Source organism: Sprattus sprattus (assembly GCF_963457725.1).
Source record: "Sprattus sprattus genome assembly, chromosome: 12".
In the NCBI taxonomy this organism is placed as follows: Eukaryota; Metazoa; Chordata; class Actinopteri; order Clupeiformes; family Clupeidae; genus Sprattus; species Sprattus sprattus.
In genome coordinates, this window is record NC_137910.1 from 6,842,327 (window position 1) to 6,862,038 (window position 19,712).

At 47.3% G+C, this 19,712-nt stretch overlaps 1 protein-coding gene across 7 annotated transcripts in view; it reads left to right on the forward strand.

Annotated features, from left to right (window-relative positions):
- dst (dystonin) overlaps positions 1-19,712 on the forward strand; it is a gene marked incomplete at its 5' end in the record, with an annotated part of 131,996 nt that overhangs the window by 84,919 nt on the left and 27,365 nt on the right. For all 7 annotated transcript variants that reach the window (XM_080849331.1, XM_080849332.1, XM_080849333.1 and 4 more), the window contains 17 exons: positions 900-1,026; positions 1,806-2,044; positions 2,472-2,601; positions 3,184-3,383; positions 3,706-4,201; positions 4,796-6,264; positions 13,598-13,759; positions 13,992-14,162; positions 14,722-14,888; positions 15,192-15,351; positions 15,585-15,911; positions 16,095-16,179; positions 16,317-16,558; positions 16,935-17,141; positions 17,909-18,028; positions 18,299-18,406; positions 18,961-19,179. In XM_080849331.1, coding sequence (XP_080705457.1) covers positions 900-1,026; positions 1,806-2,044; positions 2,472-2,601; positions 3,184-3,383; positions 3,706-4,201; positions 4,796-6,264; positions 13,598-13,759; positions 13,992-14,162; positions 14,722-14,888; positions 15,192-15,351; positions 15,585-15,911; positions 16,095-16,179; positions 16,317-16,558; positions 16,935-17,141; positions 17,909-18,028; positions 18,299-18,406; positions 18,961-19,179 — 4,629 coding nt within the window. The remainder of the gene's footprint in view (positions 1-899; positions 1,027-1,805; positions 2,045-2,471; positions 2,602-3,183; positions 3,384-3,705; positions 4,202-4,795; positions 6,265-13,597; positions 13,760-13,991; positions 14,163-14,721; positions 14,889-15,191; positions 15,352-15,584; positions 15,912-16,094; positions 16,180-16,316; positions 16,559-16,934; positions 17,142-17,908; positions 18,029-18,298; positions 18,407-18,960; positions 19,180-19,712) is intronic.

Below are 19,712 nucleotides of genomic sequence, written 5' to 3' on the forward strand. Positions count from 1 at the left end.
ATATTGTATTTAGCAACACCAACCAACCATTCTTCCATGGTAGATTTATTTATTTGAATGGACTATAAAAGAGTGATATTTTTGTTACTGTAGGTATATAATATAGGTATATAATTTTTTTTTTATTGATTTATGACTTCATTACAAAACAGCAGACCATTGGACATTTTGACTTGACCAGTGTTTGTTTGTATTTTCATCAGCTGGTTTATTTGAGGGAATCCAAATAACAGATTTTAGAATTATCTCCACATGAATATACCTCAGGAGATACGTGAGCTGTGAAATACAGCAGTGTGCTCAGTAGTTCAATTCATCGTGCGGGTTGTTTAGAGGCCCCATGCCAAAGAAATGAGAAGAGGTGTATTTCATCAGTGAGGGGAAGGACAAGATAACAGCAACTCCCAACCTTCAGAATTCCCCACACGAAGAAGAGCTGTTACATGACCCCAAAAAACAAAAAGATTAAAGGCATAGTAGTAATGAACCAAAAATATCTAGGTCGTAAATCAAAGACAAGAATAAGAGCTTCCTCTCTCTCTCTCTCTCTCTTTCTCTCTCTCTCTCTATCTCTATCTCTAGAGGCCAATTTGAATATTTAGAAATATGCAAGAAATAATATGATTGCCCTCAGATCTTATCGTATTCAAAATTATTTAAATAATAATTTCAAAAATATTCTGAGATTGCTCAGATATTTTCAGGGAGAGAATTCGATCTCCAAGAATTCCTTTTTTCTCTCCTCTCATGGCCTGACCCGAGCTGTTGTTGGAAATAACTCATACACGCTGTCATTAAAGCCCTCCCTTGAACCATGATTTAGGTTTGAACATAGTGAAGAAATTTCAGACATTTTTTGTGTGTGAGGTGTTTTATAGCACTCATTATTCCCTTCTCAGGCCCTGCTGGAAGAATGGACCTCCAAAGCTCCCATGGTCCAGGATATAAATAGCAATGGCTCTGCTCTGTGTAGCCTCATCAATGTTTTGACGTCCCCAGCCAAGGCCAAAAGCCATCCCAAATCAGGTACTGCCAACGTGTAGCTGAAATAGCTTGAATGCTTTTGAATCGCAGGTTTCTACCTGTGTTTATGACCTGGTCTGCAGTGGTGTCCCAGAGCTCTTTGGTTGCCAGCACCTTGGGTGTGTGTTGATGTCTAATACAGCTTTGGCATTATGTGTCTGCTTTTCATCTCACAACGGAGGCATGGTTTGTTCTGGTTGTTCTTTTGTTCCGTAGGATCAGCTGTTACTAATGGCTCTGGACCAGGATCGCATGCTTATTTAACCAATAAAGGTAAATGCATTTTTTTTCAGAGAAGTTGAAAAAAAAGTGAGATATTGAACTTGCTCGGCTGGTAAAGCAACACCACTAGGATCATGCGCTCCATCTTAGAGATGACTCACACTTATGGAGCCCACAATCTTGGTGGTGTGCTGTGAAGTACGTGTCTTTGAAGGAAATGAATGAATAAGTTACAGAATATCAAAAGTGATTATAGACATGTACGGCACTTGAGAACATATTACTGCAGATGTACTCACTATCCTGTGTTGCCAGCATGGTGCTTAAACGTGTTGGGGGTATGTGTGGCTTTCTGTTCTGTATCATCTCTGCATTCCTCCACTCTGTCTAAACCTCACTGAGATGTAAACCAGCGGGTTTACATACGACGTGTGTGCCCCCCCCCCACCCCACCCATCCCTGGGCCAGCTGTTTACAGCACAGCCCTACAGCACGGCGGGTTGAGGTTTTGAGATGTTTGACGGGGCTGTTTCTCTGGTGTCTGGTGAAACCACCCACAGAGCTGATGGTGGTGCAGCAGAGTATGACCCACGTCAGCGAGGGCTACGGGACCCTGGGGGATCTGCTGAGGGCCAAGGAGGCCGAGCTCAGCCGAGTGCACGGGGACATGCGGGAGGCGCGAGTGCAGGGCGGCGCCATGAAGACCTGGCTGGAGGACATGAAGAAGACGGCAGCGTCCTCCAGGGCCGCTGGGGCTGCTGGGAAAGACTCAGTCAAAGCACAGATGGAACAACAAAAGGTAAGATAGGCAGATACTGTGTGGATTGACAGATACGCTGTACGCAGCAGTACAAACTCCTAATGCTGATACTGGGATGGTGGGGTGGGTTAACATGAAGACAGCACATCCACATCCACTTTCATCCACACTAACAAGTTAGATTGCATGTCGCTGGTAAACAAGGCTGTGACAAACCCCATTGGTGCTGTTTATGAATGGTCAGTGCCACTGATCCTAAATCAGTTTCATTCAAAGATAACCCACAGACAGATAATGTTCTGTACTTGATTAAAAGGTTTTTTTTCGATTTCAACCTGTCGTTTTTGAGCGGTGTGCAGCCAGTGTCTCCTGAATGACCCAATTCAAAGTTAAAACCACAAAAAAAGAGACAGATAACACTTTGATCCGCATCCCTGATTTTAAAGTGTATTTTCTAATCCATCAGGCCTTTGAAGATGGTTTGAAACAAAAACAGGCAGAGCTCCAGCAGCTGAGAGAGAAGCTTCTTCAGCTGATCGAGCAGCACCCCGACTCACCCGAAGCAGCCAAATGGAAACAGATGCTGGCTGAGATAGGTATGCGTCGCCGTCCATCTCCCCCTTCATCAATCTCCTTGTGCACATTGTAGGCCTTTGCCAGGTACCAGCTCATAGACTTCACTCCATCTCCCACTTCATCAATCTCCTTGTGCACATTGTAGGCCTTTGCCAGGTACCAGCTCATAGACTTCACTCCATCTTCAGTGCCTTGTAGCAAAACTCACAGAGGGAAAGAGAAGGAAGTGACATGGATTGGCCCAGAGTGTCTAGGGGTCATCCCTCCTCCAGTCCGTCTGATGCTGTGCATCTTCTTAAGTGTCAGTCTTATCTTAACAGTCATGGGAGGATGGTGGATGTGTTACAGATGAAAACATTTACTAGGATTAGCCACAGGCAAAAAAAAATAACACTACTACCCATCCTTATTGGTATTCTGGCACAATGACTCACTGAAGCATATCTCAGTGTTATTAATACATAAAACAGCTATTTGTAATATTGCTCTCCCGTACTTATCCAGGTTCAGTTTGTCCTCCCGTGGCTTTTATCAGGCAGCTAAATGTGCTGTGAAGGGGGGAGTGTTACTGAGAGGTGTTTATTGTGTTCCCGACACCCCAGATGCAGCGTGGGAAGAGGTGAGCGGCTCTGTGGAGGACAGGAAGCAGCACCTGGAGGAGTCGTCCCGGATGCTGGAGCTCTTCCAGACAGCCGAGCCACAGCTTCGCCAGTGGCTGCAGGAGAAGGAGCTGATGGCGGGGGTGCTGGGCCCGCTGTCTGTGGACCCCAACATGCTCAAAATGCAGAAGCAGCAAGTCCAGGTGATAATCAGTTGAGATGACTGTGTTGGGAAGATTTGAATATGATACCATAGCTGCCCTTGGTAGCTACAAATATTCAGCATAACCCTTGACACAATTAACTTCATGTACAGTATTAATGGGTGAAATCAAGTATAATTGTGATGAAAAGGCCTAGTTTCATTGCTAAAAACATTAAACAGAAGCCATTGCAAAATAAACTTGATGTCTTATACAGATCCTATGGAAAAGCTTAAAATGCAAATTTTATAAGATCAAAGATGTTATTCTATATTGTGCCACTCTTGTAATGCTCTGAATATCCCATTCTGTGTCTTTTTAGATTCTCCTTAAGGAGTTTGACAGCCGCAAACCCCAGTATGACCAGCTGAACGAGGCTGCGGCGGCCATATTGAAATCGGCGGGTGCAAAGGATCCATCAGCTGGGACGGTGAAGGAGCAGCTGGGATCCATCACCAAGAAATGGCAGGACCTAACCGGGCAGCTGGGCCAGCGCGCCGGCCTCATCGACCAGGCGGCGGGCAAGACGGCCCAGTTTCAGGAGCTGCTGCGGGGCCTCTCTGAGAGCGCCGGCGCCCTGGAGGCCCAACTGGAGGGCCAGCAAGCCCTAAGCTCGCAACCCGACGCCGTCAAGAGGCAGCTGGAGGCCACCAATGACATCCTGGCCCGCCTGCGGGACGAAAGGAAGAGGCTGAAGGAGGCGGAAGGGCTGTGTGGTGAGCTCTCGGCTCTCGTGACCGAGGAGTACCTCCGGGCCGACCTCAGCAAGCAGCTAGAAGGCATCACCAAGCCGTTTAAGGTTCTGGAGGACAAAGCAGGTGGGTCGCTTCTCACCTCACTTCAACTCTGTGGAGCTCATCCTCACCGTTTTTTCAGGAACTTTGCCTGGGAAGTGTTTGACTAGACACCCTCCTTTTGGAGTGATCAAAACATTATTTAAGTTTCCACAGATATATTCCAGACAGATAAATAAAAGATTCTAGTTATTTTAAAAAGACCTAAGGTCAAATAGTCATTAGTTTTCTGTCACAGTGTGTACTTTCTCTCTCAGTGGTTAATGCCGTAATTGTTATGACTGCAATGACAAGTGCTTTTAGGCACACAGAAGCATATGCTTCATTGTCTAGGCACTTCTGAATGGTTTTCCATGTCTAGTTGGCTTGCTCCCGCTTCATAGGTTATGCACGTGGTGTGGAAACTTAAAAACACTGTTCTATGTAGCAGTTTGTCCTCAATTGCATATAGCTTATTGTCTTTGCATGTGTTTCTTATGAATGGTTTATTTCTCAAAACTTCTTGATGTCTCAAAGCTGCGTAACTTCACATCTTCCAGACTGATCATTTAATTGTAGTAGTTTTAAGTTGTATTAACAATGACAGTTTTTTTGTGTTCCAACTCATTTTTTTTCTAGGGAAGCGCATTCAGCAGCTCAACTCAGCCTTTGCCAGCTCTCAGCAGTTCCACCAGATGTCCAAAGACTTCCAGGGCTGGCTGGACGAGAAGCTGCAGGAGCAGTCCGGGTCCCAGCCCATCTCAGCCAAGGCCGAGGCCCTGCAGCAGAGCATCCAGGAGCACAGCAGCGTCCAGAAGGCGCTGAGTGAACAGGAGGAGCCGTACGGCACCATCACGAGGGAGGGCGAGGCCCTCCTCCAGAGCACTGAGGGGGCCGAGAAAGTGGCCCTGCAGGGCCAGCTCTCCACCCTCAAGTCCAACTGGGAAGACGTGAAGAGGACCTCGGCGGAGAGAGGGGAGAAGCTCCAGGGGGCTCTGCAGCTGGCGCAGAAGTATGGGGAGCAGGCGGAGAAGCTGAGCACCTGGCTGCAGGAGAGCGATGGTCAGAATGACAGGGTGAGGCTCAGCACGAGCCCCGCGGAGGTGGAGAGCGCCCTCGCGCAGGTGAAGGCCATCCAGAAGGACGTGGACAAACACCGCGGCCAGGTGGAGCTGCTCAAGACAGCCGCCGACAACCTCCTGGAGGTGGCCACCGTGGACGTCGAGGCGGTCAAGGAGGAGAGAGCCGCCATCGAGAAGAACGTGGAGAAGTTGAGCGAGGACTTGCAGAGCAAGAAGGACTCACTGGAGAAGCTGGCACAGAAGCTGAAGGAGTTTGCAGACACTCAGAAGCAGGCCAAGGAACAGCTGGCTGGGGCAAGGAAACAGCTGGAGAGCCACTCCACCCTGGGGAACCAGGCCTACAGCAACAAGAACCTGAGCACCATGAAGGCTCAGCAGAGGACGCTAGCCGAGGTGCAGCAGCAGGTCCAGCAACTCACGAGCCTCGCCCAGGGCCTGGTGGTGGACGTGCCAGAAGCGGACGGAGTCACTGACCTCCTGCTCCAAGCCGACAGCCTGGAGACGGAGCACGGCTCCGTCAGCAAAGAGGTGGATGGGGTCTGCTTCACCCTGGAGGGCAAACTGCAGGGCATTGGACAGTTCCAGAACAGCATCCGTGAGATGTTCGCCAGCTTCGCAGACCTGGACGACGAGCTGGACAGCATGTCGCCAGTCGCCCGCGACCTGGAGGCGATACGAGTGCAGAAGGACGCCATCCAAGGCTTCGTCGGAAGACTGCACGAGCTGATGTCCAACGCAACCAACGCCAAAGACAGTTGCAAGAAGATGCTGGAGACGGAGGCCTCGCCGGACTTGCTGGGCGTCAAGAGGGACCTGGAGACGCTGAGTAAGCAGAGCGGCAAGCTGATGGACCGCGCCCGAGGCAGGGAGGAGCAGGTGGAGGGCACCCTCGGCCGCATGGGCGAGCTGTACCAGAAGCTGCAGGACTTCACCGGCAAACTGAAGGAGGCGGAGGAACAAGAGGACTCCCAGGGGTCTGTTGGCATGGAAACGGATGTCATTAACCAGCAGCTGGAGTCTTTCAAGGTAAGATGGCTAACGCAGTGAGAGTGAAAGTGCATGGGAATGTAGGACTGCTGGGAAAGTTCAATGTTGTGTTCTTGTTTTTGGCAGAATATAATAGGAAAGCAGCAAATATGAAATGGCTGGAAAGAAATATGCACAACTTATCCTGTCAGAGCTTGGAAAGATATTTACTACCATAAAGTAATGCTTAACATGGAATACTAAGCAGTGAGGGTTTTTATTATTTATTGTTAATGACAATAATTCACTCTCAGATACCCATTTTTTCTTTCCAAAAGCAGGCTAGTTGAGTTGTCACACACACCATATTTCCTTTTTTTTGGGGTGATTACGTCATTTTGACCATGCTGAAATTACTCAGCAGTATATTGAGCATGTGTGTGTAGTACGGGTGTGTGTGTCTGTGTGTGTGTGTGTGTGTGTGTGTGTGGTGGGGGGATTGCATGTTCAGCGTTGGTTGGTTTGGTGAGCAGCTGGCGCTAACAAAAGAGACCCGGCTCATGAGCCCTTTGTTGTGGGTGACCAAGCAGCCAGCTGGGGGCCAGTGGGGTGCTGTGTGTTCCATCGCCCCCCGTGAAAGGTTTGGGGGCCGGCGAGGGGGAGGGCTCCTGCTCGACCCTCTGTTGAAGAGAGCTGGGGCATGGCAGCCCATCCGCCCGCAGTGCTTTGAGGGGTGAAAAGGCTGACTGTTTCATTATTTAACCCACCAGCTAATTTGGTAGCTGCCCAAAGCATCTGTTCTTGTTAACTCCACGAGAGCTTCTTTCAAACCCAGCCCTTTTAGAAAAAAAGTTTTTATTGCATTTTTGCTTAATTAAAGATAATATTGTTATTCAGGGTTATTTTTGGTATTTTTTCAAATAAGCTGGCAAAGTTTTATTGTTCTGTATTATTTAAGGTACAATAAGTAGTTTGTGTTGTAAAAAATGTAAATACTCCTTAACTTACAGCCATGCGGTTCTAAGAGAAAATTAAAAGAGAATGTTTAACAACACTCTTTACAGAGCTTGTTTATCTTTATATGCATTTTGTACATTATGCATTTACTGTAAAAACATACATGCAAAAGAAAGAAATGGCAAAAAATGGTCTAAATAGCAACAAATACAAAATGCATTTGAATATATTCAGAGAGCTAAAACACCACATCTTGCATCGTTAATTGCGGAGAGCCACACCTTTTGTGCATCAAATCAATTTGGTCATAACTGAATTAGCTCAAACGAAGTTATCCAGAAGGAAAACGAGAGAACCAGCAAACTGCACGCACAGTGACTCTCAGACCGTTTTTGTTTAATCTGAGAGAAGTCCTGCTGCTTCGTTGCCATATTGCTGGTCAAGGCGTGGTTATGGTGGCAGTAATTCACTTCACGTCAGTAAACATCAAAGGGCACCTGACTGTGCACCCGTTACTGCCAGTTTAGGGATTTTAGGGAGGGTGTGGGGGATCAGCTGGGAGAGGCCGGCCCCTCCCACTTTGCCTGTGTGGAAAAGTTGACGCAGCGCGGCCTCTGAAAAGGACAGGGACGGACACATCTGCCTCTGACCCTGTCAACTCTAAATCCCTCGTCATGAATTCATGTTAGGATGATATTGAATCATGTAACACCAGTGTTGTCCCCTGAGTTCATCTCACAGTGTGATTTGAACATGGCCTCTTATATAACAGCTCCGTTCTTACTGAAGGAACTCTTAAGAGGCGTCCACAAAGCTTCCTCAGACCAGTGGAGAATGGAGTATAACAGAAAGACAAATCGTCTGTTTACTATATCATTACCAGATAAAAGGAGGATAACCATTATCAAGACTTACAATATATTGGGATAAAAAATGCTTTAAAAGCCTTTAAATGCCGTTGGAGTTGATGAAAGAGGCTTAACCTATTTTTGGGTTTGGGATATTAAAATGGTTATTTATGTCACAAGGATAACAAAATCTGCGCATCATCAGAAACAATGAACAAATAAGAGGGCACAACAATAGAATTGGAATTTCTACAAATGAAATCAGTGTTTTTATTTTTAATTCAGAGTTGCTTATTTCTTTTTATCTGTGTCAGTCTTGTCAGCAGAGAGGGATTGAAAGGTTGCCGTCTCTGGCGTTGAAAAGGATAATCTGTGACTGAGTAGGGGCCCCATGCTGGCTCCCCCACTCTCATTGTCTCACGTCCACAAGGGCCAGATAGGCAGGGCCCTTGTTCCTACCTCAGCTGCAGTGAGACAGATCAGCATTGTTCTCATGTGGGACTCTATTCTACTCCAGAGAATTGCCCCCGATCACTTATCCATCAAAAAGAGGCTTTTGTGTTTCTTCATTTTGTGGTATTGCAATTTAGTTTTTCTGTTGGATTTTTTTGAAGGCGTCAGACCGAGAATATCTTGTTCTCTTGTTTTTTTAATTGTGTTATTTTTGCTTCATTCCCTTGATTCTGAAGTGGTTATCAGCAGAGCTCATGAAGCCGGCGTTGCTAATCGCATTTACAGCTTCTCATTGTCTCGCCGCCATGTTCATTACAGACTTGGCAGAGTGGCGTCAGCTCAGTGTGGTGAAATGAACTCCCCTTTGAAGTCCTCGCTACTCTCTTGGGTGTTACCATGCTTCTGGCCCACACTCCTCACACTGGCAGTCACGGCTTTGCCACTTCTGAGGGGCTCTTGCTAACACAACACACGGCATTATGGGCCACATGAGTGGCAGGGACTGCTGGGTAGATGGAGGTATGGGTGGTGTAGTTTTTTTTTGAGGGCGGGGGAGTGGGGTCTGCCGTCACATCGGTGCCTCCCAGGCTGCTTATGGAATTTCCCCTCCCTGAGTCACCGTGATTCCTGTCCTGTGAAGGTGAGGGAAAAACAGCCTCTTCTTCTTAGTTAGGCCTAAGAGGGGTGCTTACTCACGGCCTCATCTCCAAGCTGTTCACACCACGGGGAAAAAGGAAACGTGAAACCGCTGCCTCCGAAGTTCAGAGTTGCCGTGCGTTATTGTGTTGTGGCGCAGTTAGCATTTCACCGTGCTCGGGTTGCATGCCATTCCCAACCCAGGGTGTGCTGAACACCTACTGTTTCATAGGTGAATGACCCAGAGCTCTGAGAGCCCCTGTGTGCAACAATGAGATGTCTTTTCTCTCACTGAAACTAAGTGGTGTCATCTGTTGTGTGTGTGTGTGTGTGTGTGTGAGCCTCAAGCAGGCGTGCCTGATTGGTGCTTTAACCATGACACACCCTTGTTGTGTGAAAATATACTTTCTGAAATCATAGTTATTGCAATCTTAATTTCAATGTTTGATATGAGAAGAACTTCTAACATGTGGTTTGTCAGAGTTTGTTTTTAGCTTTTGTACTTGTTCATACCTGTGCTGTCGAACAGTCTGTTATATAACAAATAAGTTCATTTTGAAGTCGTAAGACAACTTAAGAGAACTGGGAGCTTGTGTTCTAGGGTAAAAGAAGAGACAAATATCCAGCTTTTATTCAATACAGTGCCTGGATTATGTCAGAAAGTCAGAGATTCAGTCCCCTCAATATCCGTTTTTCTAAATCCTACAGATCTCTTTAACCGCTTATTCCTCTTTGCCTGCTTCAGCCCTTTCCCTCCCGAAGGTTGAGAGGGGTTGCTGTGAATGTCCTAACTCTCTCAGTGTTATCTTCACGCAAACAGTTACAGGGCAGAAATGCTTTCTTTTATCATCTCTCCTTCCTACGCTGTGCTTCACCTGGCGTGTCTCTTGATATCATCAGAAGAAAACAGAAAGGGAGAGAAAACGTCTCAGCGTGGACTTGGCAGAGGTGCCGGTGTTGAATTACCTGGGACCTGTGCCTCCCTCAGAATTCCACTGTAATTAAGAGGATCTGCGGTGTCCGCAACAACCCAGCACCGAAAACAGAAGACCGAGAAAACGAGTTTGAGAGAGAGAGAGAGTGAGAGAGAGAGAGAGAGAGAGAGAGAGAGAGAGAGAGAGAGAGAGAGAGAATGAGGGAGATAATGAGAGAGAGAGAAAGAAAATGAGGGACAGAGAGAGAGAGAGAAAATGAGGGACAGAGAGAGAATGAGGGAGGGAGAGAGTGAGCAAGAGAGAATGAGGGAGAGAGAGAGAGACAGACAGAAAGGGAGTTTTAGAAAGGGAGAGAGAGAGATGAAAAGACAGAATGACAGAGGGAGCTTCTGGAAATGTGTGTCAGTTTCTTTTTCTGTCTTTTTTTAAAGAGGGGGGTGGGGGGGCTTGTCTGCTAGCCCCTCTCCAGCCAGAGGACTTAGTGAGTACCAATAGTGTTGGAACGCAGTAGATTACTAAGAAGTTATATCATGTGGCCCATGGAGACAGAAGGGGAGAATTAGAGAGAGAAAAGAGAGAGAGAGAGAGAGAAAAAAGGGTCAAGCGTCCACCAATCAACATGTGCTGGAGCGGACCTCCACACACACAGAGCCGTGGCAGATGTTGCCTGAATAATGAGCGCAGGGGGGCGGGGCCATTAGTCCGCTGCCAGGAGGGTGTCTGTCATTGCCGGGGCAAGCTACGGGAGAGAGAGGGAGGGAGGGAGAGAGTGAAGAGACAGAGAGAGAGAGAGGGAGAGGGGCAGCAGAGGCTTTTTGTTCATCCAGGAGCACCGACTTCTCTCTCTTTGATTGCCCTTTGTTTTTAGTGGATCAGTGGATTTGTACCAGGACATGCCTCTTTGCACTGGAGGAGTCTGTCAGCCTCTGTGAGGATTCAGGGATTTGGAAAGACCGAAGCACTTTTTTTTTATGTTGTTATTTTTTTTGTGTCTGTCCACGGGATGTTGGAAGTGTGGGACCTGCTGCCGGCGGAACAAGCAACAATGAGCAAGTTGTGACAATGGGACGCAATGGGAAAGGACTAAGTGTGGGTTTCCGTGTGGATGTGCTGCTCAGTGGATGGAATATCAGGCTGTTGGTCACAAGCATGGCGTCAGTAAGAGAATAAGTCAGCAGAGGTTTTGCCATATGGATATATTGTTTTTGATTGTCTAGCGCATCTTTCCACTGATTTTATATTTTATAAGTGTTTTGGAATTTTTGTTAATAATTGTAATTATTATAAAAAGTATTTTTGTTGTATTTATTTTCATACTGTTACTTTTTGTTTTTAAAAATTATCGAAAGCATTGCATGCTATAATGAATATTTATATATAATGTCTAAACATACTAAATTCTTATAAGCACCTTAAAGTTTTGTTATTACTGAATAAGTATGCACTGAAAATCCATACCTCATGTACTTACTTTTTTACAAATATTTGACAAGATTGAAACCTTAGGTTAGCCTTTAGTTGAGTCAGTTTTGAGGTTGTGAGTTGATAAGATGGGGAAGCCACTGAGCAGACCCGACTGCCTGCGGCAGAACCCGTCCTGCGTGGGCAAGGGCGAGGACGAAGATCTAAACATTGATGACTGCTACGTGCCTCAAAGGTCCATATATGACACTGTGCGTCTGAACGAGCAGATAGACTCTGGCTCCAAGGGCAGCCTGAGCTCCAGGCACCTGGTGGGCACGTTGCCCTACACCCATCGCACGCTGGACATGACCAGCCTGTGTGGGAACGGCGTCCTCGCCTCGTCCAGCGCCTTTGAGCTCCGGGGCCGGGAGGCGGGCCGCTTCGATGAGCGGGCGGTCTTCGACGGTCTCAAGCTGAACGGCGACGTGATCCGGGGCGCGGGCACCTTGCTCCCCAAGAGCCGTGCGTCGGGTGACCGGGGCAAGGAGCAGCCCCAGCACCGGCGTTCCTGGAGGACGTTCGCGCCTACGCACCTGAACGAGTACGCGAGCCGCAGCGGCACGTTGTCCACCGACGGCAGCGGCGACCGCGACCCATCGCGGTGCATCGTGAACCACGGCGGCAGGGGCCGCAGCATCACCAACTCTCTCACCTCGGAGGACGACTCGGGCCTGTGCAGCCCCACAGCGGAGAAGGAGAGGCGGAGGCAGCGCGCCCAGCGCAGGGCCGGCCCCGGCACACGGAGCCTCTCCTCCACGGAGGCGGTGCACGTGTCCGGGGAGCTGAGACCGGGGAGATCCCTCAGCTCCGGCCAGGAGGAGTTCCCCTTCACGCCCATTAAGGAGCCAGTGCCCGCATCACGCCTTTATAATGGCAACCCACTGCCGGACCCCCAGCAGGGCAGGGAGTCATGTGTCATTGACCTCAGCGGAATGGAGCGTACGCTCACCAATGGAGACCGTACAGATTCAAAGGGATCAATACCTTCGATACCGTCAGGGTCAGGGTCTGGGTCTGGGTCTGGGTCGTCCAGACGGATTCGTAAAGATAGGCGCTCGCGGACGTTTGCTGGTTATGAGGAGTTACCCACTGTGGAACTACTGGAGGACACTTCGCCTCAGGAGGACTGCGAATTGATCAGTGTCCTCGTGACGCAGCCAGAGATGTGTTTGGACCGTGGCGAACGGCCTGAACACGGCCTTTCGGAAACGGATGAGAAGTTGTACGACATCGAACACGGATCATCAGAGTACAACATCGCTGACATAGAGGACTTCCTGCTGGCGGTGGCCAATGGCGTCCACCCTATTTACAAACACATGGGAGAGGAGGAGATTGCAAGCATGTTAGCTGCCATCGCTGCGATGGATACGTCCCAGTTGGATTTCACAGGCCTCTATCCCCCTCAGGTATCCAGAAATAGCCGTGTGAGGAAGGCAGGCCCTGACAAGACGAATAAACAAATATCTCTCGATAAATGTGGCACCTCTGATTAGTACTTCCTGGGAGCCGGGTCTGTGTTGGCCCCGGTTATATCAGATTACAAGATGGCTGAATTGGGTTTGGGGCACTTGCCAGCCGGTGACTCAGTGATCCTGTGCAGCTGTGCTGAAGCTAACTACAGCAGCCCCTGCTTGGAGTCTGCTACCCTGTGATATAGTGCTTGTTATGACCACACGCTAACATGGTGTAATGACAATGGGCTATATTTGGCAAGGGTGAAAGTAACAGAGGGCTTTAAACTGGCAGTGGCCATACACTCTTTTCTCATTGAATAGTGAAGATATACTTGTAAAGATCTTAATTTTATAAGCAAAGTACAGCCTGTAAAATACAAACTGTTCCATAATAGAGTTTATGAAATGGGTTTTGTATTTTTGTATCTAATTTAGGTCTTGTTTTATAATACTGCTTGACTTGAATGTGGCAGTTGGTAAGATATTGGTTAAAAGCAAACTTTTCCTTATTTAGATGTAACCCCAGCCAGTTGAAAGAACCACTAGGCATCGCTTTAAAACTGAACTGAACATTCAGTTCTGATGTAGTTTGTCAACATATGAGAAAGCAGCACCTAATAAAAGTCTTATTTGCTTATTACAGGTATTCCAGAAAGATTCAATTGAGACATTACAGACCCAGTTGCAAGACCTGAACTGGATTGGCCAGGGACTTATTCAGAACGCTGCCAAAGAGACCAGTACCAAGACGTTGGAGGACAACTTGGAGGATGTCAACGGTAGATGGAACACCCTCAACAAGAAGGTGAGATATTGTTATTAACCTTTCCACTGATTACTTGAATGAGGTCAAATACAGAGGAGGTTTTAGGATCTCAATCTTTTCTCATCGCTAGTCAATGGATTGTTTGCTTTATCATCCTTTTAATAGCAGTTTTACTTGAAACACAAACAGCTGTTACAGTAGCCTTCTTTTACAGTGATGCATAAGTTGCTTCAGTGAACTCTAAATAAAAATGCACAAACTTGTATCGCAGGTTGCGGAGCGCTCAGCGCAGCTGCACGAGGCCCTGTTGCATTGTGGGAGGTTCCAGGATGCCCTGGAGTCCCTGCTCAGCTGGCTGATGGACACGGAGGAGCTGGTAGCCAATCAGAAGCCTCCATCTGCTGAATTCAAAGTGGTGAAGGCCCAAATACAAGAGCAGAAAGTGAGTGTCTAAATGTTTTTGCACAGTATTGTTTTTACATATGTACTGTATGTACAAAGTAGGCCCTTTCATTTTGTACAGATCACAATTACTGCACATTTATTTACACAACAGTCTGTTTTATCAAAAAAACATTTCTACTGTCACCATCCCTCCTCTTGTTGACCAGGGGAAAAATAAGGAAAAGTGAGAGCTAGTGTAAAAGTATTATGTGGTGTGGGCAATAATTTCAAGGAGACAGACGGATCAGTTCGGAAACACTTCTCAAGCGCCATTCAATAAATTCTTACCCTCATCATCTCATCCTTTCTGTTCTGAACTCCCTCCAAAACCTCCTTCACTCTCCTGACAGACAAAGCAGTATGGGAAATGTAGTCAATACTAACAATGAACAATATATAGGAACGGACCCATTTTAAGTTCTTAAACTAGTACCATGTGATTAACGAGTATTAGATGTTAATGGAGAAACTTGATAATTGATGGAGCAGCTCCATTACTCAAATACCCGTACTCTGTACATCCCCTAGTTGCTCAATGTGATTTTTTCCCTGATCAGCTCTTGCAGAGGCTGCTCGATGACCGGCGGCCCACCGTGGAACTGATTAAGAAGGAGGCAGGGAAAGTGGCTGAGCTGGCTGAGACAGAAGACAAGGAGAAGATCAGCAGGGAGGTGGAGAGCCTGGGGCAGAGGTGGGATGGCCTACTGAAGAAAGCAGAGAGCAGGTAATCTAACACCTCGCTATTATTCAGAATAGGACCACTTTATATACAGATAGACCAAGAGAGACACACTCATACAGTCATACGTACAGATGATTTAATTTTTTTTAAGTAGACAGTCAGAAACAGTACGTTTAACAGACATACAAAACATATTATTTAGATACATGGTTTATTTATTGATAGATGGATTGATAGTGTGTTTCTTCTGTTTTGTAAATCATTTCTAAAGTGATCACACACTGTCAACATACATGCATATGTTTGTTACATGTGAAAACACCCTTATACACACCGCCTACACAGACACAAGCAGCTAGAGAGCACCCTGGTCGTGGCTCAGCAATTCCATGAGACGCTGGAGCCCCTGGCTGAGTGGCTGATGGCCACAGAGAAGCGCCTGGCCAACTCAGAGCCCATCGGCACCCAGACAACCAAACTGGAGGAGCAGATCTCCCAGCATAAGGTACGGGAGTACCCCCATTATGATCCTATCCCCTCAACCCATCATGTTTTTTACTCGTCTTTCGTTGGACTTCAGTTACGTCTGCTCATGTTTTTGCCTTCTTATGATTTCATATTGTTTCAGTTCATGCATCGATCACCACCTCATTTTTCGTTTGCCTTTGTTTTTGTTGTTGTTTTTGTTTGCTCCCCCCCCCCTCTCTCTTATGTTCCGACTCCCTCATGGGTATTTAGACCCTTGAGGAGGGTGTCATGGGTCACAGTAAAGACCTGTACCAGGCTATCAGCCTGGGTCAAAACCTCAGGGCGGTCAGCAGCACGGATGATAGGGAGCTGGTGCAGGCGCGTCTAGACGCCACCCAGACGGGCTTCATCGAGCTGCAGGAACGCTGCCGGCGCAAGGCCCAGCTCCTGCAGCAGGCCCTGGCAAACGCGCAGCTCTTCGGCGAGGACGAGGTGGCGCTCATGAACTGGCTCAGCGAGGTGCACGGCCGGCTGAGTGAGGTCTCCGTGCAGGACCACACGGTGGAAGTGCTCCAGATACAGAACGACGAACAACTGGTAGCGTAGCCACCTACCCCCACCCCCCACCCTATTCAGTTATTCCATTTGAACTTAAGTTTGCTTATACATCTTTGTTTATTTGTTTATTTATCCAGTGGTTTATTTGTTTATCTGCCAAGTTCCTTTGTGTATGATCTGTACAGGTGATGGACAGTTGCTAAGGCTGTTTTCCCTCCTTAGGCTCTTCATGAAGACATCCAGCTTAGGAAACAGAACGTTGATCAGGCCATTTCCAATGGCATGGAACTTCTGAAACAGACCACAGGTATGGCATCCAGTCTAGAATCTAGAACATTGAGGAAGTCCCTTAGGAAATGCATCACAGTATATAGTCCTCTTTCATGAATCAACTATGAATAGAGACAAGTCTTACCAGAGATAAATGTTGCTTCTTTGCTGCAGGGGACGAGGTGGTTGTCATACAAGGCAAGCTGGATGGAATTAAGTCGAGATATGGAGAGATTAACACCATGAGTAACAATGTGACGAAGACTCTGGAGCAGGCTCTCTCTCTGGCCTCCAAGCTGGAACACACCAATGAGGACCTGACCTCCTGGCTGGATAAGGTGGAGTCAGAACTGGAGGTCTTTGGGACCCAGGAGCCGGTGGGAGAGCAGCTGACTCAGGTGCAGGAGAGGAGAAAAGTAAGTCTATAGCACAGTTAGCATCTAAGCTAAAACATCCCCATCATACACAGGTCACATGCACAGTTAGGTGTTAGCTGACGGTCTAATAAATTGGGCCAGTTATGTGCATCATATCCTTTGCTTAAGCTTCCTGCTCATTTAGCCCAGCACCACGCCAAGGACAGCTTGTGTGAAATCACTTATTGTTTGAATAAAGCAATGCAGTTATTACGTTAAAGTGCACAACAGCTATGCTCAATTATCACTGAAAATGCAATCAGTAATCACAACCAAATGTACTGTGAACAGAGGAAATGATGCTATGACTGTGGGAAAAAAAGTAAACAATGATGTTGAATGCTGCCAGATTTCTAATGATTTCCTGTTTCCCCAGGCTCTCCTGAAGGAGGTCCAAGAACACAAGCCCCAGGTGGAGGGCCTGAACGAGGTGAGCAGCTCCCTCATGGAGCTCGTGCCCTGGCGCGCTCGCGAGGGCCTCGACAAGATGGTCACCGAGGTCAACGACCGCTACAAGCTTGCCGGCGACGCCATCGCCCAGCGTGTGGACGCCATTGGTGCCGCCATATTGAAGTCCCAGCAGGTAAGCTTTCGCAATAAGCTCTGTTTAGCCACTCTAAAATACATACGCCCCCAAAACAAAATGGCACCACCATTCATTCACAAGCACTGAACAAAGAGCTCCTCAGAGCAGCATGCTAATTGCTGTTCTGGGTAATAGGAGCTATTATGATGATAATTCCCTCTGCTTTGAGGACTGTTGTGCCTGGTTAGCCCTCCTGGGAACTTGCTGTAGTTTAGCTGTTAATGACACACAGGGCGGGGAGCGCTGTGTCTGGGAGCCTTCCATAGTCAGTTTGCTTATGAGCCACCGCTCATTGGTGAGTTATAGTGAATTTGCATGGCATTATTCACTCTCTCAGGCTCAATTTGGGGCCTTTGTGATGAAGGCTTTGTGTATTGGCTAATGTATGTGCATACACATAAACAGTGTTTGCTCACAAACACAGTTAAGAAGTGTATAAATGGCGCACTGTAAGATTTGAGTCAAGGTTGATAGGTCGGATTAAGGTTTTGTTATAAAATAAGAAAACCATAGAAGCCTCCCCAAGACCTCTTTGGCCGTTTTGGTCCCTTTTTGGATGTTGTTTCTACTAATTATTTGGTAAACTCTGTAGGAATACAAGTGCCTTGTATAGTATACATATTTTTAAAAGGTTTTGTAGAGAAAAAGAAAGGCAAACCATACTCTACTTAGGCTGTCATACTCTTTTTTTCCTGTATTGTTTTGAATGTAGCTGAGTATTATATTCCATCTTTTCTCCCCTCCCCTGGCTACCTGGGCTGTAGTTTGAGCAGGCTGCTGAGAGTGAGCTCACCTGGCTGAGCGAGGCGGAGAAGAAGCTGCTGTCTCTGGGCGAGATCAGGCTGGAACAGGACCAGACCACAGCTCAGCTCCAGGCTCAGAAGGTCAGTCTGACGTGCTGCGCCGCGCCGCATTGCGCCCTACTGCGCCGCACTGTGCCACTTCTCCTTTCTCATGCCACCAGCTCCACTGCAAGTGCAAACAAGCAAGACAGTAAATGAGTGTGAGCCGCAGCTGTGTGTGGTCTGCTTGCAGCTGATGGATCTGAAACACACTCTCTCTATCTTTCTCCTCTCCTTTTTTTTTTTTCTCTCTCTCTCTCATTTCCCCCCCTTTCCACTCACTTGCTTGTTTTCCCTTCTCCGATTCTGTAGGGATTTTCCATGGATATTATGAGACACAAAGATTCCGTGGACAGCATTGTCAAAACAGGAGAGGCCATTATGAGCAGCAAAGATGAGACGGAAAAGCAAGCCCTGAAGGTACGATACACCCAGTAAGATAAACACTGGATAAAAGTCTATGAATAAAAACCCCCAGTTTTCTCAGCCAACGGCCTGTCGAGAGCTGTTTCAGCTTGGACTTGGACACATACATTACATACACACCCTCACAGACCTACAGTACCTACAGCATATGTTATTCACCGACTGGATTATAAACAGACAAAGTGGGAGTAGACCCAAACAGACACACATGGTTTCAGGACATACGAACAGACAGTAGTGAGGGAGCTTTTAATAAGGTCTGCTCTGAGCTCCATTCCCTGTCTCGGGCTCTTCATGAAGAGAATAAAAAATGTTAAAAATTATGACGGTCCATATGGTTGTTTTCTGTTATGGTGATTGCTCTATGTCCAGTCAGGGTGGGGGGAAGGGTAGGTGGCTGGGTGCTATAAACATAAAACAAAAAAACTCATGTATATGTGGATAAATAACTGTCTGAATTATATACTTTTCAATAAAAATGTTTAGAAAAAAAAAAAAAAAATGATGACGGTCAAGCAACACTTTTCCTCCCCGCCGTCCCCCCACAGGCCAAAATCCAGACGCTGCTGGACCGGTACAGCGCGGTGAGCCAGCTGAACTCGGAGCGGTACCTGCAGCTGGAGCGGGCCCAGTCCCTGGCCAGCCAGTTCTGGGAGACCTACGAGGAGCTGTGGCCCTGGCTGCAGGAGACCCGTGCCGACTTCACCCAGCTGCCCAAGCCCGCCATCGAGTACGAGGCCCTCAGGCAGCAGCAGGAGGAGCTGAGGGTAAGAGAACATGGAGGTCGAGTCACGAGTGGGCGCGACAGTGGTACAGGAGGTAGAGAAGTCGTTTAGTAATCAGAAGGTTGCTAGTTCGATTCCCTGTCGAAGTGTCCTTGGGCAAAACACCCCTAATTGCTCCTGATGTGCAGTGTGCCATCAGTGTAAATGTAAAAAATGCCTTGTTAGTCGCTTTGGATAAAAGCGTCTGCTAAATGTATAAATGTAAATGTAAATGTCACAAGCTTAGAGACAGCGGGGAAACAAGCCAGGTTTCAGCATGGAATGACATCATGCGTATGATATATGAAGGTAGACATAATTGACTTAGGCGACTCTTTAATGTAATGAATCATCACATGATGTTCAGCGGGAGGTGCTAAGAGTAAAATATTCTCGAGGAGGAGTTACTGGCTTAAATAGAGTGGATTGAAGGTGGAATGTTCTAGAATATCACAAAACCATACAGACATATCAAGGTTTAAACAAAACCATACAGACATATCAAGGAAATGCTATGGCCCTATGTGGTTGAATGG